We start from the raw sequence: 21,110 nt of genomic DNA, 5'->3' as shown, positions 1-21,110 counted from the left end.
TGGGTGACCCTGACTATCCAGTTCAGTACTGTTACCATACAAATGTTGATGCTGTAAGTAATAGAACTAGCAACAGCACCCATTTCTGCAATAGGAGTGACCAACAATCCCAGGCATGCAGAAGACCCTGTTGTTCTAGATGCTCTGCATACAAGGTGCAAAGACAAAATCCACCCTGAGAGGTTTATAGGCAGAGCGCTGTATATTTAGATTATTTTTGCTGCCTTTAGTCAATGTCAGTATCAAAACACACTTTTACTCCTTGTTCCTCAGTATCATCATGTGGAAGAAAAAGATGTTGATACTTTCCTTTTGGGGGAACATTAAGGTCTAGTGCTGAAAAGCCATATGAAAGACTTGGGTTATTAGTAGAAGTTAGTCGTCATGTATGGAAGCTGTATGGGACTGCTGATGCAAGAGATGGTTTCTGTGCTGCTGTAAAACCTAGACCTGATCCTGCTCCACCTGCTATTTTGTGGTTTTGGACCTCTGTGCGCAGTTCACAGTAATGTCAACAAAAGCCCTGAAGGCTTATGTAGAGACATGGTTTAATATAGAGTTTGCAGCTTGACCTTTATGTTTATGACCTTTTCAAACTAAATGGGCATTGGACTTCCAGAGGACCTCTTTTTTAATGCATAACAAGCACTTTTGCCCAGCTAAATAAAAGGAGGGAGGGTGGATGAAGTTGGCTATTAGTATTTTGTCTGGCTAACTTCAGCATCTAATTTACACCTGAATTATATAAACTTTAAGTAACTGTTTAAGTTCCTGAGTTAATCAGTTCCAAGAGAGGAAGGTGCCTCACATGCAGGGAGATCATCTTCCCTCCACGGACTAGGGAGGAACAGGATGCTTAACTGTTTGTTTGTTTGTTTGTTTAATTGGGAATGGTTGAGATGTCATACCTGGTTTCTGTTTTCAGACTGCATTCAATGCCATTCTCAGTTCATGCAGATCCCACAGTGTGAAAGACATGAATGTAGGCTGTTTCAGTTATTCAGTCATTTGTGCAAAACTAATTTTCAATGGGAACTCCAAAATAAGTCAGAGATCCTTATTTCTCCAGGTAAACTGAGCCCTCTCTGTCTCTTCTCCTTTGTTAGTGGTGGGAATGGTGTGATGACTATTTTGACACTGGAGCTAAGCTGCATGGTGCTAGTTTTTGCTTAAGTAGCATGTTGCACAGCATCTCTCTGATTCTCCAAAAAGGCCTCTCTATCTTTCCTTCTTCCCCCAGCCTATGCCTTTATAAGAGCAGCCAAACTTTAAAAGCACATCAGAACTTTTTGTCAAGGGTGCTTAAATGGCAATAATTTAAATATTTATTGATTTTAATTAATTGTCCATTTAATTCACAGTGCTGCAAATTTTCATTAATGTCAGAAACATGTAGCTCCCTAGCTTCCTTTGAATTATCTTCTCTGACAACTGTCTAAAATACCCTTCTGATTTCTTTTCTGCTTTTTACGCCCTTACCTCCAGCTTCTTAGCAGCAAACCCAAGGCTTTGACTCTCCTTACAATAACTTTATCTGCAAATTTAGAGTCTGCATTATTTTCTTCTTCTTAGCATGATATAGTAAAGAAAAGAATAAATATTTGCATGTCATATTATTAATATTTATTATGTTATGATTAACAAAAGTCTGTAGTTGAATTTGTATGTCTTGAGGCAGTTGCTAAGTTTATTTCAACTTTTTTGAAAAGAGAAAAATTGGAAATTTTGGCTTTACTTCTTTTCCTGAAAATCCTAGAGGCACTTCAGACTCACCTTTGAGTTTCAGGGTGAATTAGTTTTCTGCATTTTCCTCTGATGCTCTGCTCTGACCAATGTGAGAATTTTAGTGATTGGCCCAATTTATCATCACTGTCCTTGGTGTTGTTACTTTGGGACAAGACAAGTATGTATCTTCTCTGCCCTGAGAAAATGTGGTTTAGAGAACTCTTCTCTAAATTAGATCATCTCCTGTATTTTTCTTCTTCTCCACTTGTCCATCAAATGGTAGGCCAAATAAGGCTTGTGTGAGAACCTCAGAATATCCTGGCTTTATTAAGTTTGAACATGGAGCATGTATGATCTTTGCTATCTACCAGTGAAGGAAGAGTCTTGCCAGGTTTTAGCTGTATTTAATTTGGGAATATCCTCCAGAGTTCAGTGAGATTCATCTTTGCATCTAAGAGTGAATAAGTCTGGTTCTCCACAGTCATCAGATATTTCTCAGATGTGTATTTAATCCCACTCTTCTGGATCATTCCAGTGGAAAAGAAGGAGAAAGGCCCCCATGTGGGACTCATTTGCCTACAAGTCCTCCAGATTTGCTAGCATGTTTTCTTCTCAGAGGAGAAAATAGTTTCTCACAGCAGCGTAATCCCATCTTAAACTGCATATCAACAGCTGATAGGAACATAGGGAGGCTCAGAATCTTCTCAAAAAAGAACCCCGTCTAGGAAAAGCACTACAAAAAAAGACTTCATTGCTTGAAGCAAATGCAATAGTCAAAATATAAGCAGAATATGCTTGAAAATAAAAAAGAAAACAACACTGACATTCAAAAGGGACAGATATGCAGAGCCCACATTCTGTGGGAATGTAAGATCTATGTTGTGTCTTGCCTTAGGCAAATTCTCCAACTGACCTCTAGAAACCCCTTTTAACAGTTCAGGAAGTTTTCCTTGGCCTGTCCATTGCACCAAATGAGTGGTAAGCTTCACATCAGAAGATCCTCTCCTCATAGTCATGTAAGATTCAGTGCTTGTTTTTTATAAAAAGGAAACTTAATTCTTTTCAAAGCATACAGAACTTTTGTCAGAAGAAAAATATGTTCATAGTGACTGTGAAGCCAAGAAACAAGATAAGAATTAAGGTAACACTCTGATTCACCCAGAAAATGTAACCAAGGCTACTCTATACCAAGAACACAACCTAAAGTCTGTTGGCTCAGAGGTGTCTTGGTTCAATTTCCTGAGATCTACTTCTTGACCATGCTATGCCATCTGTGAAACTGAAAATCAGGGCTGTGCTGGAAAGGTCTCATGAGAGCCAACTAGTAAGGTCTTTTGTACCAGGGGCTGTTTCTACAGCTGTCCTGAGTTTGATAACAGCTGGAATTGGCTACAGTTTTATTGGAAAATCCTATATAAACTATAACATGCTTTCAGATAACATAAAAAAAATCCTAGTTATAGAAATAGAATGCTTCCAGGCCTTATGCAAGAGCATTAAGATCAATCTCAAGGAAGTAAGGGTGGAAATCATCTCACTTAGGTGTCCAAACTGTAGAGATAAATATCTGTGCTAGGTGTCTTGGGAATCTTAACAGTCAATTAGAGAGAAAAAGCACTTTCTGAATGAATTTGTATCGTCCCAACATGATAAGCCTTCTCATCCAAAGATGACATTGCAAGTAGATGTGGACTTTTCATGAAATCCCTCTCTAAGTGCTTCAGTTTAATGAGAGTATTTTAAGTAAAGTCTTTAATCTGTATTGAAGGTGTATCAGCATTACATCTTAGGCTGCAGTGGTATTACAAGCAACAACTAATCCACATCCCTCTGAGGTCATTCAGTATTAAAATGCTTTCTCGGGACAACCTGTCTACCCAACTTGCCAGTTCAATCATCTTGCCTTCTTTATCGTTGATTTTCCCAAAGTGCCCGAGGAACTCACAACGTATTATCTTCATTTGAAATATTTCTTTCCTAATGCAATTGCAAGCACATTAGCAAAGACAGCTTCTACATATCTTGTATCAGAAAGCAGGTTTTAGTAGACAATAAAAAAGAAAGCATGTGCCATATGTTGGAAAATTGAATAAGTCATAAAAATTCACATTAATAAAACTGAGCAGCTGAACGAAATTTCATCATCCTTAGCCCCTTTGCATCCTAAGATTGTGATCAAGAAAATGTTAAATGGCCGATAGTAACACTGGTAAAACTTATCCTGCAGGAGCTTACAGCACTGCAGATGAGCCCGCTTCAAAATGGTTGGTAGTTACCCAGCAGCATGCTTTCGAAAACCAGCCTTAAGTACCCCAGAAATGTGTGAATCTGACACCTTCTCAGCTGTCACCTCTGATGGGCTCAGTCTTCCAACCTCAACATGAGTACCTTCAGAAGGCAGTGGTTTCATGTGGAGTTACCAGAATAGTTCAGCTGCACGACTTCTTTAAAGAGTCCTGTTTGTTTTTACACAAGAATGTTCTCTCTCTCTCCATGCCCCTCTGGCATCCGTCTTTCAAAGATAATTGTGTTGGGTGCTTCTCTGGGTGCTTCATAGTAGTCCTTGCATAGACTTAACATGTCTATAAGACTCTTGAGAGTTTAGCATTTATATCTAATTCATTAATTATTCTTCAGTGCTTAAGTGCAACTTCAGAAGCATTCATCATATGAGGACCTGTTTTGAGGGTATATGAAGGCTGAGGAGCAGCACGGAGCATTTCCAGACTGCCTCTAGTACTCCAGATGAGAGGCAGTATCCAATATCTAAGACAATATTCCCAGAAGTTCAGCCAGTGGTTCTTCATCTGACCATGGTCTGTTAAAATGTACCAGACTGAATCAGGAATAAATCAGTGTTTCACTCCAAAAGAGATTATAATCACAAATCTCACAGCAGGATGTTCTCTGATACATCTCTGTCACGGTGTTTGATGCAGTTTCTGCCTTGTTTAATAGAGAATTAATCAATGTAAAATAAAGTGCATTGCCTGGTTGATTACAAGTGTAGGCTAGATTGGGGTGTCTGGCAACCAAGATTTATTTGTTTGTCACTAGACCATTTTGGATGATGAGAACAACATATTAAAAACTCATATGATGGATTCAGTTCTTATTTTAGGGGAAGAATATACTTCACTTAAAGAAAATGGATCAAAGAAGTTGGTGTATTTGCAATACACTACTTAGTGCCCTGCAAACCCAGCTCTAATCCAACAGAGGAAGGACATTTAAAACATTTATTGCTAATCCTTCCGTGTTACTTCTTGGAAGATTTAAAGGCAGGGTTTCTTTGGAAGCGTATGCCAGTTGATAGCATATAGTTTTTGATTGCTCATTAAGATGTTTATTAAGCATCTTGAAGTATAGGCTTTCATTTTGTTTTCATGGTTATCAGTATGAAACATTCTCTTTGTAAAGTGCCTACTGTCCCAAGGCTAGCTTCATTTCAGCAGAGATTTCCTTGAAAGAATCTCAAAGTCTTTTCTTCAAAGGAGGCTTTTTTTCAGAGTTGGTTTTCATGGTAGGATTTTTCTCAAGCAAATCAATTTAAAACATTAATTGGGAGATGACATCTTTTTCTTCCAGACTAAGACTAACTTTTTTTAAAAAAATAACAAACACTGAAGATAAAATCAATGTTCAAATACCTTGCTATTGCTTAAATATCAAGGACAATTATGCTTTTTTTCCTAGTGTCAAATAGTGTTAAACATATATGTATCAATTGAAAAAAATACACAATTTGGGCTTGCAGAAGGAGGTTAGGGAATAAGCAATGTTTCTATCTACCATAAATCACAGCAGATCCAGTTTCAGTGTTTTCCTGGAAAATTACAACTGCATTTATTAGACTTAGAGCTGTATATACATATATTCAGCATAGGGAAGTCTGATGGCACGTCTGAAACGACTAAGTTTGGATCATTTCAGTGGGCAGAAGTTCACCATTCTGCCTTTCCTTTGGATAGCTCTTGTTCTTTGCACTCTTGCTCCTCCTCCCCCTTTCTTCTCGCCATCCCTGAATGTCCTCCAAGGCAGGTATGGACAGAGCAGCGCTTCTTCTAGATTACACTTTCTTTGCCATAGCCTGTGCAAGAGATCGAGACAAGTGAGGGTTTCTTCACATTAAAGAATTCAGGGACTGCGATTTCACTGTGATTCCTCCTAATCTTCAACTTCTTGGAATGCCAAAACCTCTTTCCACTCACTAAATGCATGACTGTTTCTGAAGATAATGCTGGTTGTTGTTCAGAAAACCGTGCAGATGCAAGACTCAATGGTGGAACAAGGAAAACCATCCTCTTTGCTTCTCTGTCCCCAGCCCTAAAATGAGAGCCATTTTGTAATAATACACCAGCCATTCAAATATATATCTCTGTGTATATTGCATGAGAGCTAAGTCAATGGAATGGATGTTTTTCTACCTGTGGATCTAATCTCAAGAGGTCTGATCAGATCTTACATAAGTTTTATAACCAGTGGCATTTGAAAGCCTTTTCCACTTTGTAGAACTGGGTTGTCAGACATTGCGAGTGGCATTGCATTGCTGTGTGATGAATAGACCTTAAGAGTTTGTTTGTCAGCAGTGTTGTGTTCCACCTCTCCCTGTCCCCACCCTCCAAAAATTTCAGACTCAACTCATAATAAATTCCACTTTATAGATGAGTGAGTAAGAAGCAGCTTAGCAGCAGGGAGTGTGTGCTTTACTTTTTAATATAATGAGTGGTTCTGATTTATAAACTATAGCTGTGGCTGAGAAATCCTGTAACCCTTTAATCTCAAATTATTTATGGCTTTCTCTTACTTTTTAATAGATTTTTTTTCTTTTTCCTTTTTTATCTTTCACCTGAGACTCAGGAGGGTTTTCCCACTGCTGCATCATTCACTGTGTGACAGGATAAGGGGATATTAGTTTCAGAACAGTGCTTTGTGAGGGTTTTTTTAATGGAAAGGAATTTAGGATGTGTATCCTGTCAGATCTATTTGAATAATTCCTAAAAGACTAGTAGAATTTGACCTTTGCTGCCAGTAATTATCATTGTCCTTGAAATTAACATAACAAATCTCTATTTGCATTTTTAAAATTGATTATCATTGTAATTTTAAAAGACTCAGTTGATGGACTTTGCACCCACGAACATCAGTGAGAATTTCCTGAAAATAAAATTTGCAGAATAAAACCCTCTTAAAAATATTTTTATACAAAAAGATAATTGTTCATTATCCAAACTACAAGGGCACACATCTTACGGGCTTACAGCCATTCGATTCTTTTTATAGACTCAGTTATGGTTCACTTAAATATACTGCTAGATTTTTTTCTTGCAGTGCATTTTAATGATATCTGCTTTCCAATATACAAACTGTGCTTTGAAATATAAATGAGTTATGAACAAAGAAGTATCAGTAGATGTACTATGTATGCTAAGGCAAGCCGTTAAGATGGATGCCAGTAAACAGATATGCCCACTTCTAGGAAGATTTTCAATGGAAACTTTCCAGAGATGGCTAATTTAATTGTATTTTTGTGCAACAATTAGGAGGGAATTACGATAGTTCTTTCGACGCGGAGAAGGGAGTGGGCACTATTGTCATTGCAAAGCCCTTGGATGCAGAGCAGAGGTCAATATATAATATGACTGTGGAGGTCACCGATGGAACAAACATTGCCACGACTCAGGTAGAATATCACATTCCTTTCTTGGCAAGTTTTTCATTTGTTAGTGGAATGTATATGCTATAAAAATCAATAATTTTGCCATCCAAATAAAACCTCATCCTTTGAGACCACAATTAAATAATAGAGGGGATATTTTTCAGAGCCTTTCCATCTTGTTGTAAAGAATCAGCTGTTGAAGGTTTCAAAGCGTTATTTCTCCTTTTGTCCTCTTTGGGCACACATGAAAGTAATTTGCCTTCCTCCAGCTGAGGAAGTCCCTATCACAGGTGGTGAAGCTTAGATTTTGACAATTGTATCACCCCGTAATGATCCAAAATACAGTGGTGCTTCTGTGGTGTTGGGGAATATTGCTATTGATTGTATTAAATGGAGTTTATACCTCTCATCCTCCCAAGACCCAAATGTGGGATATGGAATCAATTGTTCAGAGAAGAAATTGTTCAGAGGAGACAATTAAGATTCAAAGGATCTCTCCTTTAGTGTCACTGCCTGCAATCACATTGTCTTCTGGGGAACAGCTGCACTGAACCCTTTAAAACCAGGCTTGTTTATCAGGCTCAGTGCCTTTCACCAATTAAAAAGTCAGGTCAGATAAATGTGAAGAGCTGGGATAATGCTGGCTCTGACACATCTTTGTCAGAGGGACCCTGATGCAGAGCCCGGGTATCTGTTCAGTGGGAACCAGTCTGGAGTTGGGACACAGTCAGGGTCATGGCACATAGACAGGGACTCTGTGGTCCACGTGGCACCAGGAAGATGCCAACTAGCAAAATCCTTCAACATAAGGTGGATTGTGGTGTATGGATTAGCTAGGGCCTGAAATCCTACATGTGAATTACTGCCCAAGTGTAAAGTGTGTCTATAGCCTGAATATTATTTGACACATAGGGAAAAATACATACTGGTAGAGGACACCTGTATGCAGCCTCAAATCCTTAAATATGGTTTATAGAGGAAATGAAAAAAATAGGTTTGTGATGTTATTTGCTTCTTTATAATGCAGAAGAAAGGCCTGAACATTTTTTATATTTACATATATGCACGCACACGCAGATGCTTCTGTTTTACCTTTCCTTTTTGATCAAATGGTTCAGATGTAAATCTATATTCACCAACTTTCCTAAGAGACTCTTAAATCATTGAGTGCTTTCTCAGTCTGAATTCCTGTTTATAACCAGCCTTAAAATCTCTAAATATCGCTATCTGATAATTTCTCCTGATAATCCACTCTAGATAAGAAAACATCAGTTGATAGTAAATTAGGTGGTAGGAAATCTGCTATTTTCTCTGTTAGTTTCAGTAATTAATTGCATCTCCGCTAAAAACATCCCTTATTTTTAACTTGATTATATCTGGCCTGTATTCCCTGTTACGCCTTCTTTGCTTTAAAGAGCTCTTTAAAAACCAGCGTTTTCTCCCAAGGAAGACACTTACTCAGAATAGTCAAATCACCTCCCAGTCTTCTGGTAGACGAGCGAAGGAGGATGACTGCTGACCTCTTTATGTTCCCTTTCCATAAGGCATTTTCTTCAGCCCTTGTGTAGTTTTTTGGTTTGATTTGTTTTTTAATCTTGGCAACACTCTCAGCCCACGTTTCAGAAATGTGGTGTTGAATCCCTACCACGGCATTTTTTTTCTTACAAATAGTTCAGCCAAACAAATATTAAAAAGCACAGGGAATTTAAAATATGCTGTATACAAGTAATTTCTCATGGATATTATGTTTATTGTTTTTGATGCTTTTGGTTTAATAAATTGACCCCTGTGACAGGCCTCAAAACCTATTTTGATGAAAACCCTACATTTTTAATTAAAACATATGGTAAAAACATATTTCAGTAAAGCTGTTACATTCTAAAAGAAGCCTGAGCATTCTTTGTAACAGTGATGTGACCTATTTAAAAATGTAAGATAGACCTTTAAGATTGAAATAGTATAGCATTAGATAATAACTGGTGGATACAGGCCCTTCTTCCCTCCACCTCCTTCTCTCCATGTAGATACTGTTTCAGTATTTAATTGTGGCCTGGACAACATCCGAGAATGTGGTTTTTTTGGTCTTCACAACAGAGATTTCTAAAGCGATCATTATCTCAAAGCTGCCAGAATTATGACCTGCCTAATTATCTCTCACTTTTACAAAACTTCCATACTGTAATTTTGACTATATTTTGGAGCCTTTGTGTACCTTACCCATCTTTATTTCCTTTTACAACAATAACAAAAAAATCAAACTGTTAGGTTAAGTAAATTATTTCATAGAAAGAGTCAAAAAAGCATTTACTGATGGCCTTGTTCTGAGTTTTGATAAAATGACATCGTATTTTGTCTCATAGACATAGTACCACCTGCATTTTGAACTATAGCTGCAAGAAGATATGGTAGAAGAGGAAGTGGGTGGAAAGCAAATGTATAAATTCATCCCCTTGTATAGCAATAAAATAATATAAAGCCCCCCTCAAAGTGCGATGGTTTATTATGAAACAGCTGATCATCACCATGCCAAATGGAACAGTCTTGCTTTTTATTCCACCCCACCTGTTTCCCTTTATCTCTTCCTGGCCTTTTGTCTATTACACAGTTGGAGGTGGTAAAATACAGCATAAAAATGCCAAAGATTTTTGCTTCGGTAACATGATCCCTGGCACAGACTTGCAGAAGTTTCTTCAGCAATGTTCCTGCACGCCTTAAACTCCAATAAACTGTTTACTTCCTTCATGCCTTACTGCACACATGGTTCACTACTGTACCATGAGAGGAAGGAAATAATTTTGATTTTAAAGTTACATCTGTTGTATTAATGGTTCACTCTTGTGAAAAGAGGCAAAAAGAACATATGGAATATTAAGAAAAAATAAAAAATCACAAACTTCCTTTGTAACCGAAAGCCTGTTTCGTTTGGGTCACGATCAGGTTTTCAAAAGGAATATAATCTCCAAAGTGAGAACCAAAGCACCAGGACTTGTTGAGCTGCTGCCACTCACCGTGCTGCCCATCCAGCTGAGTCCCAGCCATCCCAGCAGCACAGCCATGATGGGGAGGGATGGAGGGGACAAAAGATGAAGAAATGTTGACTTGTTTGATTTATATATTTGGAGTGTGGGTATAAAGCTTCTGTCATGATGATTAACTTCTAGGAAGGCTAAGTCTCCTGACTTAGCCAGGGAGAGCTTTTGTTTTGATCCCTTAGCTTAATTCATCATTGCTCAAGGCCACGCAGTAATTTATTAAAGGCTGAAGGCACACGTTGGCTCTAAATCCCCGCGAAACACGATTCCTGCAGCTGCCAGGCGAGCTGTTGGCCTTGGGGAGGGGACAGGGCTTCTGCATCCCGCACACTGGAGAGAGCCGGGGACAGCAGCTCCGGGCAGTGACCCTGCTCCTCACCACTGCCACTGCCTGGTGACTGCGAGGCTGGTGAAGGGTCTTTTGCCCTCGCTTGAGCAGAGAGAGGACTCTCCCAGCAAGAAATCAGTATGATGGCATCTAAATGACTACTCCTGCCACAATTTTGACTAACTTTGACTGTGTAACGTTAGAGATTCTCTTGGTCATGAGTCAGGTTTATCACAAAGCCTCCTTTTTTTTTACTGAACAACTCAGATCCTTTACAACCAAGCACAACATAGGAATAACATTTATTTAATTCTTCATAGTGCATACTGTTGAATTTTGCTAAAATACCCACAGAAGTACAGTACAGTGGGGAGCAATCATCTAAGTGATGATAATTTTTCAATTTTAGTGAGAATGTTGTACTAGCAGATAATTATTTTTTTTAAGAACAGACTCCTGGAGTCATGGTATTATATGAAAAAGACAGTTTTACTTCTTGCTTATTTTAGTGCCTTCTCCTTCTTTCTCATCATCCTAACCTCTATAAAAAAGATGCTTTAAAGCGTGAAGGCTGATGTTTCTAAGCTAGGAGGCAAAAAGTTCCTCAGTTTCACTTACTGCAAAACCATCTCACTGTTTCCCAGTAGAGTGAACACTCAGAGAGGAACATGCAGTTCCCTCTGAAAAGTTTTTGTAGATCAATACATGGTTCGCTTGTAATATCTTCAGCTGGAGCCAACCAGGATGGAAGAGCAGATGGGAGAAGTTACCGCTCATTGCCCCTTTCTGTCTCTCCTTGCAGAAGACTGTGGGCTTTTATTTATTCTTCTGCTCAGGGTTGACCTTTAGCTGCGAGTTTCAGGATACCAAACTTGGTGTCAGCTTTCAGAGACCACCTTTTCTTTATAAGATTGTCTCTTAACAAAGAGAAGTTGATCAGTCACCCCGAGTGAGGGTGGTTCTTTTAACTGAATGGTGAAAAGCTTTTCTTAGAGGACCATGGCCAAAATGTAGCTAAGTCATTAGACCCTGCCAAAAGGAAGAAGCTGTGGATTCTACTTGGATGGGCAAGAAGACATGGGGTTTTAATTCAATTTTTACTCCAAACTAGAACTAACCCAATCCTTGATTTTTATTTTTCTCCCATCCAGCGATCTCAGCACTGCCTTGCCTGTGAAACAAAGACTTTTCCTCCCATTTTAACATAACACAAGGGTCATGGAAAAGTATAAATAACAGGCCACTGATGTTGGTAGGGAAACTGTTTGCATTTTTCTGTTAAGGTTGGGGTTTGGAGGAGAGGAAAACTTGTCAGGAAGCAGCAAATAAAGCTGTGTGGTAACACTATTGAGAGCAATATTAAATCAAAATAGGTTTTCAAAACCCATACAAAAGCGTAACCTGAGTTTAAGCAATTCAGGCACTTAATAGGTTGTACTACAACACTGTGCCCAGACCAAGCAATTAGCCAAGCGGCTTCTTCCAGCTTCAAATGTCTCTAAAGCAGCTTCTGGCATTTATCCAGTTTTCACTCAAATACATTTGTGCCTAAACCAAAGGTATTTGTGATGGGCAACATTAAAAACAGCTTTGGAGAGACTTCCTGCATTAGGTTTTGTCCTGCTTTGATTTGATTGTATTTCTCTAGGCCTTTCACTTACCATTTTGAATACAAAGTCTTTGCTAATGCTCTGAGTGTTGCTTTGCCTAATTTGTAAGCTTGGAGGCTCGTGAATCCTTTATTTGAAACTTGCTTTAACTGTGGGAAATAGGAAGTGAGCAGGGAGAAGCAAATCTTTTATAGTGAGGCGCTCGTTCGGACTATAAATTAGGTTCTGCACAATGGAAGCAGAAGGAGGCAAGCCTGCCTTTCTGAAGCCTGCGACACACTGGAAAAGATAGGAGCTTTCAAGGATAACCAGGCAGAGACTGCTTTGCTGCATGTTTGCTTTATGAGCGCGGAAAAAAGACTTGCAGCTAATGTTTGTCTATAAAAAGTGGTTTAGTCAATAACCTTGCACAGTCCTCAGCAAAGAGAAATCTCTACTTAGCAGCAAACAAATAGTAAACATTTCCATTCGTCACCTTTCGGAGATGCGTTGGGAAACTTTTAAAGCCTCTCTTTGATTTTACACAATGGGTATTGTCACAGCTTAACACTCTGGGCAGCTACACAGTAATAAAGGATATTTATGTAACACAGGTCATTCTTGCCATATCTTCCTTTTGGAAATAAATATGAGGAAAGTATTAAATTACACATACACTGCGAGTCTTTGAGTTGCTTCAGTAGGATAACACTTGATTTTGGGTGAAAGATGTTCTGCAGGCTGGCTAAAGCTTAAGTCTTCAAGGAGCAGAGTGCTGGCCCTTTTGAAGTCAGTGGGAAATTTGCCAGTAGAACCAAGATTTTATGCCTAAATTTGGCAGCCGTTAAATGAACTTGAGTAACTTTCCTCATATTAACGATCTGGTGGCATTCGTCTTACTCAACTTCACATATGTTTGTAGGATTAGGTTTTCTATGAGCCTGGTGTTCATTTGTCCATTATTAAAGGAAAAAATTGCCCCCTCTTTTTAAGTACCACCTTACTAGAAGTCCTCCTGCTGGAGCAGAAAATCGCCTGCATAGGAGGGTGGCATTTTAAGGTGACCTAATAAAAGGGGAGTGGCTCAAAAATAAACCTAAAACATCTTCCCCAGCTCTGCTACTGCACTTCTCATGTGGCTTTGGTAAGTCATTTAACCTTGCTGCAAGTCAGTGTTTTCCTGGGCAAAGGATGGGGATAATAATGGCCACCTGCTCCTCAAAATGTTGTAAGGATTGGAGGACTAATATCTATTTAAAACGGCACTCAATTTCCATTTTATTTTTCTTGATTTTGGTTCAAGTAGCTCCCAAGACAGTTAAATTTTTAAGAACATAAAAGCATTCCATTTTCTTCTTTTCCATAGCTTGTGGATTTAACAGAGCTGTGTATAGTCAGTGTTCCTATATATAATGTAACTTTCTTTTGTTGCAAGGAAAATCCACCCCCCTCTACTAAATGTTAACCATAATGTTAAAATTACAGCTGGGATTTTGAGGGACAGCTGACAAAAATTCGAAATACTCTTAACTGCTTTAACAGAAGAAATTGTGAATCAATAATGACCTCTTTATTCATTAGCATCTCTAACCCACTGCCTTCCATCTCCAGATGGAAGTGGCTGTTGAAATGCAGAGTATGTAATAAATAATGTGTATTTCAATGTGGATCACTTGACAAATCATTAAAATACTGTCATCTCTGGGGAGGAAGATGCCTGCCACTTAAACAGGCACTTGATCAGTTTTACAGTAGAAATGAAGTGAAAGGAGAAAAAAAAAAAAGTTGTTTTCTGGAAACTATCAAAGCAATTTTAAGTGCATAGTTCCCTGTAAGTCTGATAACCGCAGTGAATGAGAACCTCAATTTTTTTACCTTCTCCGTTCCCACTCCCCAGGCACCATCATGGTCCATATCTGTGTGTCAGCTTATATCTTTTTCAGTGGGAAGAAATGCTGCTCTTTGAATCCACACTATAATTTCCATAGTCTCATAGCTTATCCTTGGTCTCTGATGTTGATCCAGTCCCACCCAGTTTAGTTTATGCAGTCTAGTGAAGGCTTAAATCAGAGATCTGTGGCTTGCACAGTCACGGTGAAAGCTTTGTGGTGGATAAAGCTCTATGCATTCCTCTGCTTTCCCAATTTGCGAGTGATCCCAAAATGCATTAGATATAATGGGAAGTGAACCCCAGCACTGGGATGATCACACACCACACAAACAAAACAGCATGTCACCGCTGTAGCAGTACCTTTAAGACACATTGGTGTGCATCTGTACTTTTTTTTTTTTTCTTACAGAATAGCTTGAGCTTGCACACAACAATGTTAAAAACAAATTCACAGATACAAGCCTGTCCCTCACATGGCACCTTACTTGTTCAAGGTAGACTGTGTTGTACTGGCATCAGCAGAATCAAACACCATTGGTATTTTCAATTGAATCCATTTGAAAAGTTTTTACTTCTCTGTTAGACTATCTAAAATGATACATGACAAAGTTTTTGGCCTCTAATTAAAGGTAAAATAAACTGTACTGTCTGTGTTAACAATGCAGCAGTGAAATAATCCAGCCATGTTACAATGGTACCTGGCAAGGACTGAGGGTATCAAAACTTCTCAAGAAGATGCCTTTAAGTATTAAACACTAGTAATACAGATTTTCCCCAACTGTATTGCTTCAGTGTCTCTTCATTACACTAACAAAAGTGGTTCAGCACTGACTCTGTGTCCCATTACAGTTGAAGTCTTTTCATTTTTTCCTCTGGCTTTTCATGTATTACAACTCATTTCTTTGCATATTTTTCAGAGGTGGGTTTGGCTTTTTGTTTCCTCAGTCAGGTCAGAAACACACCTTGATACATTGTATAGCAACAACAACAACAAAAAAAAGTGAAGTAACTCTTCATCATTATTATAGGCCCAGCAATGTGTATTTCCCCCCAGTTTTATTGCTATCTGTCCAAGACTGAAGCATAACTTAATATAGGCTTCTCCCTGCTTCACTCTGGCGTACCATAATCTGGTGAAAATTAAATCGCATGGAATGTGCAGTTGAAGTCCTATGCCATTTAACTTACAGAGCATTTTATTTCAGCTGTCTTTTAAACAGTTCCCAGGCTAGTTCATTACAACTGCTGCTTACAATTGCTCATGTTCCTTCTGGTAATGTGTTCTGCAAACCCTTCCACATATCATGGAAATCTAAAGTTTCATTTCTTTCTGAGGCCAACATCTGTTTGTGCAATATTGCAGTAAAAGTACAACTGTTTTTTTCTTCTGTTAAGAAAGTAGGGGTGAACAGGGCTTGATCAAGCAAAGTAATAAAATATTTGCTTAAAAAGAGCCAAATACTTTTCAGAACAGCACAGAAAATACCATGAAGGATGGGTCAAGTCTCCTAGTCTTCAGAAAGAGTCCTGTGAATGGCCTTTCCCACATTGTTCATTGGACTATTTCTTATTTCAAAGTATTTGAATAAAAAGATAGTTCCCTTTCACTCACTGTAAAATTAGGTGTGTGCTTTCACAGGCATATTCTGCAAAAGATACTTTTTGTTTCCAATACTGAAAAAGAGGCAACACTTCGCATTTCATCTTTCAGTATTATGTAGTTTGTCAAGGGTTTTGCTGCTACACTGCCCAAAGTAATCTAGGGCATACAAAGTCTGGAAAGCAAATTTTCTCCAGGGAGTGACTCCTCCAGTGGAGAAAAACACAAAACCTCATCAGAGCCACACATGCATAACATTGCATGGTCACATAATTTCTGAAAGGCAAAGCTTGGAAAATAGTGATTCTTATTAGTTACCAGAGTCAGCATGCAATACATTGAAATAGGTGTAATAGTATAGGGGCTGCCTTCCCCCTCTCCCAAGTTTTTTAGGGTTCAGTACTGAGATTTTAAAGACAGACTTGAAGCAAATGGCACAGCATTCGTTCACCTTTTTAGCAGAAGTTTTACCGTTCATAAACTGCAACAGAAGGGAGGCAAGTAGGTGTTCAAGGGGAATGTGAATTAGTTATCAAGAAAAACAGCCATCATTGGCAAAGAAAGAGCAAGGATGAAAAATAATCCTTCCCTGTCACCAGTGCCCTGAGATTACCTACCTGGCCTTGATGGTATGTACTGATCTGTGTGGGGTAGGCTTGCATGGTCGTGAGGTTCTGTCTCCTCATCTCATCAAGTGTCACCGTTCCTAACACGGCCTAAGGCGTAACAGCAACTCAAAGTCTCCACTGCTGTCATGATTTGACGTTGCTAGTACATCCCAATGCGATATATCAGGCAGAAAACAATACAGGATTTAGCCAAATCTTGATTGTATAAAAAGCAGATTGAAGTTACATGAAAAGGATTCTTTTATAGCCTTATTAATAGTGAAGGGGAAAGCAAATCCCATAATAGCTCTAGAAGTCTCTTGTAACCAGAGCAGTTACAAGGGACAACAAAACTTTTTCTATGACCATTCCAGGAGTATTTTCCAATCTATAGATACAGATATATGGACTTCTTTGTCAGGATCTGAGTAGGTCTTGTAATTAGGAACTTTTTGCCTCCAAAGTCAGATCCTTACTATTTCTTTTGATCTGAACAGTCAGCATTTAATACTAAATTATGTTTCTCCGTCCCAGCATACAGCAGCATAAAATCATCAGTCATGTAAATTACATTTCTCTAGGTGCCTATTCAGTAACTTGTCTAGACTTCAGTAACTTCAGATGTTTTTCTTTTATTAACTGTAGGTTCTTATCAAAGTGTTGGATAACAATGATAATGGCCCAGAATTCTCTCACCCAAGTTACGATGTCACCATTTCAGAGGACATCCTCCCTGATACTGAAATTCTGCAAATTGAAGCTATAGACAGAGATGAAAAGCATAAATTGAGCTACACTATTCACAGCAGCATCGATACAGTCAGCGTGAGAAAATTCAGAATTGATCCCAGCACTGGGGTGCTCTATACTGCTGAGAGATTAGACCACGAAGCTCAAGATAAGCACATCCTGAATGTCATGGTAAGAATGCAATATTCGCTTGTCTCAGGACACAATCACTGCTGCTTCAGGTGCATACGTGCCTTAGTCTTTGCATAAGCAAAGGACTCTTAATGCAGTAAGTAGTCATTCATTTCATCTTGCCTGCCCTGCTGTGTATTTATTTTACATTTTTTATTTGGGCTTTTTGGGAAACTTACTGTGAATTTATTGTATGGAATATGATATGATTTGCTATCACAAGGGAGAGCAAGCAGGAAATTATTTCATCTCTTGGCATCTGGTCCCCTCACTCAAGGTAATTTTCAGAGTTTCTGAAGTGAGACTGAAAGTTACTTGAGAAGTTATTCACAGGGAGATAACTACTTTCTTCCCATAGAGAATGCTACAGCCTTTCTGAATACAATCCTAGTTTATAGTTGACTTTTACAGACTTATTTCAGTACATAAACTGTTGATATTCAAAATAGCTTTCATCTACATTTCCAAATGTTTGGGTATGCAGAAAGAAAATTAATTATCATTTTTTGCTGAGTGTGCCTAAATTACAGAACATGTCTGTCTGTTTTCAAGTGAAGATTGTATATTATGGGCTGGAGGTTAGTAAAAAACCAATCTGTGTTAATTTAAACATTATAGTCTGCTATATTCTTTAACCACTTAGGACTCCTGCAGAAGAGATCTTTGACGGAACAGCTAATGATGTGTTAGGTGCGGGGCCATCTTTGGACAGGGGACCCTAGGAATCAGAGAGCTGCTCTGAGATCCACTGAGCAGGACCTGAGTGGGGTCTCAGCTCACAGAGTAACAAGCTGCAAGTCCTTTGGCGAGCAGGCTAACAAATAAATATAAACCTAATCACAGAAAGGCATGGCTAACAGAGGTCATTTCCTGGTGCTTGGTTTTGATCTCCACCTGATACAACTCTTTTTTTGCTCTGTTTAAGAACCAAACTTTTGGGAATCATGTTGGCAGGTTTATCAGTGTAGCAGTGCTGAGATATTTTGTATGGGATTGAGAGAGGTGTGATAAATGATACCTCTGTTGGGAGTACTCAGCACTTCTTAAGGTAATTCCTACTCTGTTAACTATTGGTATCATCAATATCAACAATCTTCAAAAAGCTGTGTACATATATAATGATTAAAAAGTCCATTGGCAGCTACAAGCATGAGACTGACACACAACTGATTATAGTGGGTAAAATTGTTTGTAGGTGTTTGAAAGAAGGAGCAATGGGCAAGGTATATTTGCCTCTATGCTATAAAACAGGAAGTGGCAGGGCAAAGGCATGACCATTTAGCATGTGTTAAAAAAAAAAAATATTTCTTGCAAACCTAAAACTGAATTTAAGATGTCATGTGGTTTCCACTTTAAAAATTCATGTCATGATTGCCATGCATTTTTTCACAAGTGAAAAAAAAAGTCCCTAGCTCTTCCTGTTTCCTTAATTTTACTATCTACCATCTCACATGTTATGTATTTTAGACTGTTCTTTGGGACAAAAGGGTTTTTTTTAAAACTTTGTATTAAATAGAACTGAAAGTATTATTAGCACTCAGATGAGTAATATTTATGAAATTTTACTAGATGGGTATCAAGATGTGTATCATGTACTTGTTCTATAGGTCCGAGATCAAGAATTCCCTTATAGAAGAAACCTGGCCAGAGTCATCATAAATGTGGAAGACTCCAATGACCATAGTCCATACTTTACCAGCCCATTGTACGAAGCCTCAGTGTTTGAATCAGCAGCAGTTGGATCAGCGGTCTTGCAGGTCACGGCTTTGGACAAAGACAAAGGAGAAAACGCAGAGCTTATCTACACTATTGAAGCAGGTTAGAACAGAGGCTGAAAATGTAGCATCATGATTCATGCCATACACAGAGCAGTGCTGTGATGGTGGTCTGTCTTCACACACAAGTCAGCTTCTTTGGTTTACCTTCGCCTGTAGATCTGGGCAAAGGAGACACCTTCCTGTGGGTTGTTTTTTTATTTTGAAGCTACTGTACCCAAAACCTGTCAGAACAGAATCTCATTCATGTTCACTAGAGCCTTTTACCTCTGAGTCATTGGTTCAAAAACGTCACAGAAGATAGTTATTGAAAGTTACAGCCAGTGACTTGTTTTCAAGTTGCTGGCTTCAGTCTAGTACACAGTGGATCCTCCATAAACAAATCCCACAACAGCTGGTATGTCCTGGCATCTTTGCCAACATTCAGATCAGACGAGCATGGAGACTAACACCAAGGCAATGCTAAAAACTTCTATCAGCAGGGTCATAGCATTTTAATGGCACAAGGTCCCTTGAAACTAAGGGAGGGCATGGTGGTACCAGATTAAAATTGCTTTTGCTGTTAATCTCTAGATATTTACATTCACCACATAATCCGTACCCGCAAAAACATTCCTCTGCTGGTGCAACAGCATGGTGGTGAGAAATTTGCATTATCCCTGCCACACATGCAAGTGAATGTAACTTTGTGGCTGATATGGATCTGAAGTTAAGAATTATCTCTGACATAAACCATTAACATATATACAAGAGGGGTACCTGGAAAAAGAGAGGAGGAAGTAGAAATTTGTAACCTTTGGATTTTTTAATATTTCATTACTACTATTTTTTTTTGTTTAGTAATATGAATCTTTGCATTGTAATAATAGCAAACTATAAACCTATATTGCCCTAAAAAGAAGTCTCATATACTGCAGATTGTCCTCATATTACTCATATCACAAGCCTTTCCCTACAGGATCATTGTTTATATTGTTTATCCCTATATTATTATAAATACTTGACACTAGCTAGGATAGCTTATGTCAATTAGGAACAGGCTAAATGGCAAAAAATAAGTAATGAAATAGTAATATCTATACCATCTCATATTGATTTAGCTTCATAGTGTTCAAGTTCAAACCTTAAATTAAGCTGATAGAACCTGAAGCTTACAGAAGACCCCAAGGAACTTTGTTCTGTCATTACCCTGTATGCTCTGTGGAAGTAGAGTCCCTTAAGTAAACCAGGAGGTGAAGTCTTTTGCAGCTAGAAGTGTTGAACTTAGACCCTTGTGATCCTACAAAGATCTTAGCACTACAAAACAAATATTTCCTTTATGCACTGCATTTGGTCTTACCAGTTGTTTCTCAGTATTCTCCAGTGGCCTTTAACTTAGATCAGGGGAAATTTTACACGTGCCCAGGCAGGACAACATTGTACCTTACAGAACGAACTCTGAGCAGACCAGATCAGGTTCTTGGGGCAATGTTTTTCAAGACTGATCCCAGCTTTTTCTTGACACCTTATTACTTTTATGGGCTCCAAACCAATCACCTATAGGTGCTACCACAATGTAAAGAGCAACCTGACATGCTAGGAGTATGGCTGCCATACACTGGTAATAGGATCATACATGATACAGACATGATTAGAAAAGATGCTTTAGCTATTAGATGGTCCTTTTTAATTTGCATGTTTTTCTCTTTTTCTAGAGTCTCTCTATTCTATTACACCCTGTTTCTGTTTCATCATGAGCTCTTGCTGCAGTGTCAGACTTCAAACTTCCATTTAGTGTAAGACATGCACTCCCCCAGTTTCATTATCCACAGATGTTCCAATCCCAGATGCATCAAAATTCAGTCTTCTGCTGCTGTAGTTTCTATGATCCATAAAATCTGCAGATGAGGATACTGATTTTAACTGCAGCATTCAGATTGTACACAGCCCTTTCATTGAGGGGAATTACTTACATCACTTTATATTGGTAATTGGTAAAGAAA

The 21,110-nt window shown here is 38.6% G+C and overlaps 1 protein-coding gene across 1 annotated transcript in view; it reads left to right on the top strand.

Moving 5' to 3' along the window:
* FAT3 (FAT atypical cadherin 3) overlaps positions 1 to 21,110 on the top strand; it is a 415,532-nt gene that overhangs the window by 307,508 nt on the left and 86,914 nt on the right. The window contains exons 7-9 of the mRNA XM_074816293.1: positions 7,269 to 7,408; positions 17,078 to 17,353; positions 18,961 to 19,171. Coding sequence (XP_074672394.1) covers positions 7,269 to 7,408; positions 17,078 to 17,353; positions 18,961 to 19,171 — 627 coding nt within the window. The remainder of the gene's footprint in view (positions 1 to 7,268; positions 7,409 to 17,077; positions 17,354 to 18,960; positions 19,172 to 21,110) is intronic.

This window comes from Strix aluco, chromosome 2 (genome assembly GCF_031877795.1).
Source record: "Strix aluco isolate bStrAlu1 chromosome 2, bStrAlu1.hap1, whole genome shotgun sequence".
Taxonomy (NCBI): Eukaryota; Metazoa; Chordata; class Aves; order Strigiformes; family Strigidae; genus Strix; species Strix aluco.
This window is presented reverse-complemented; position numbering and strand designations above follow the sequence as displayed.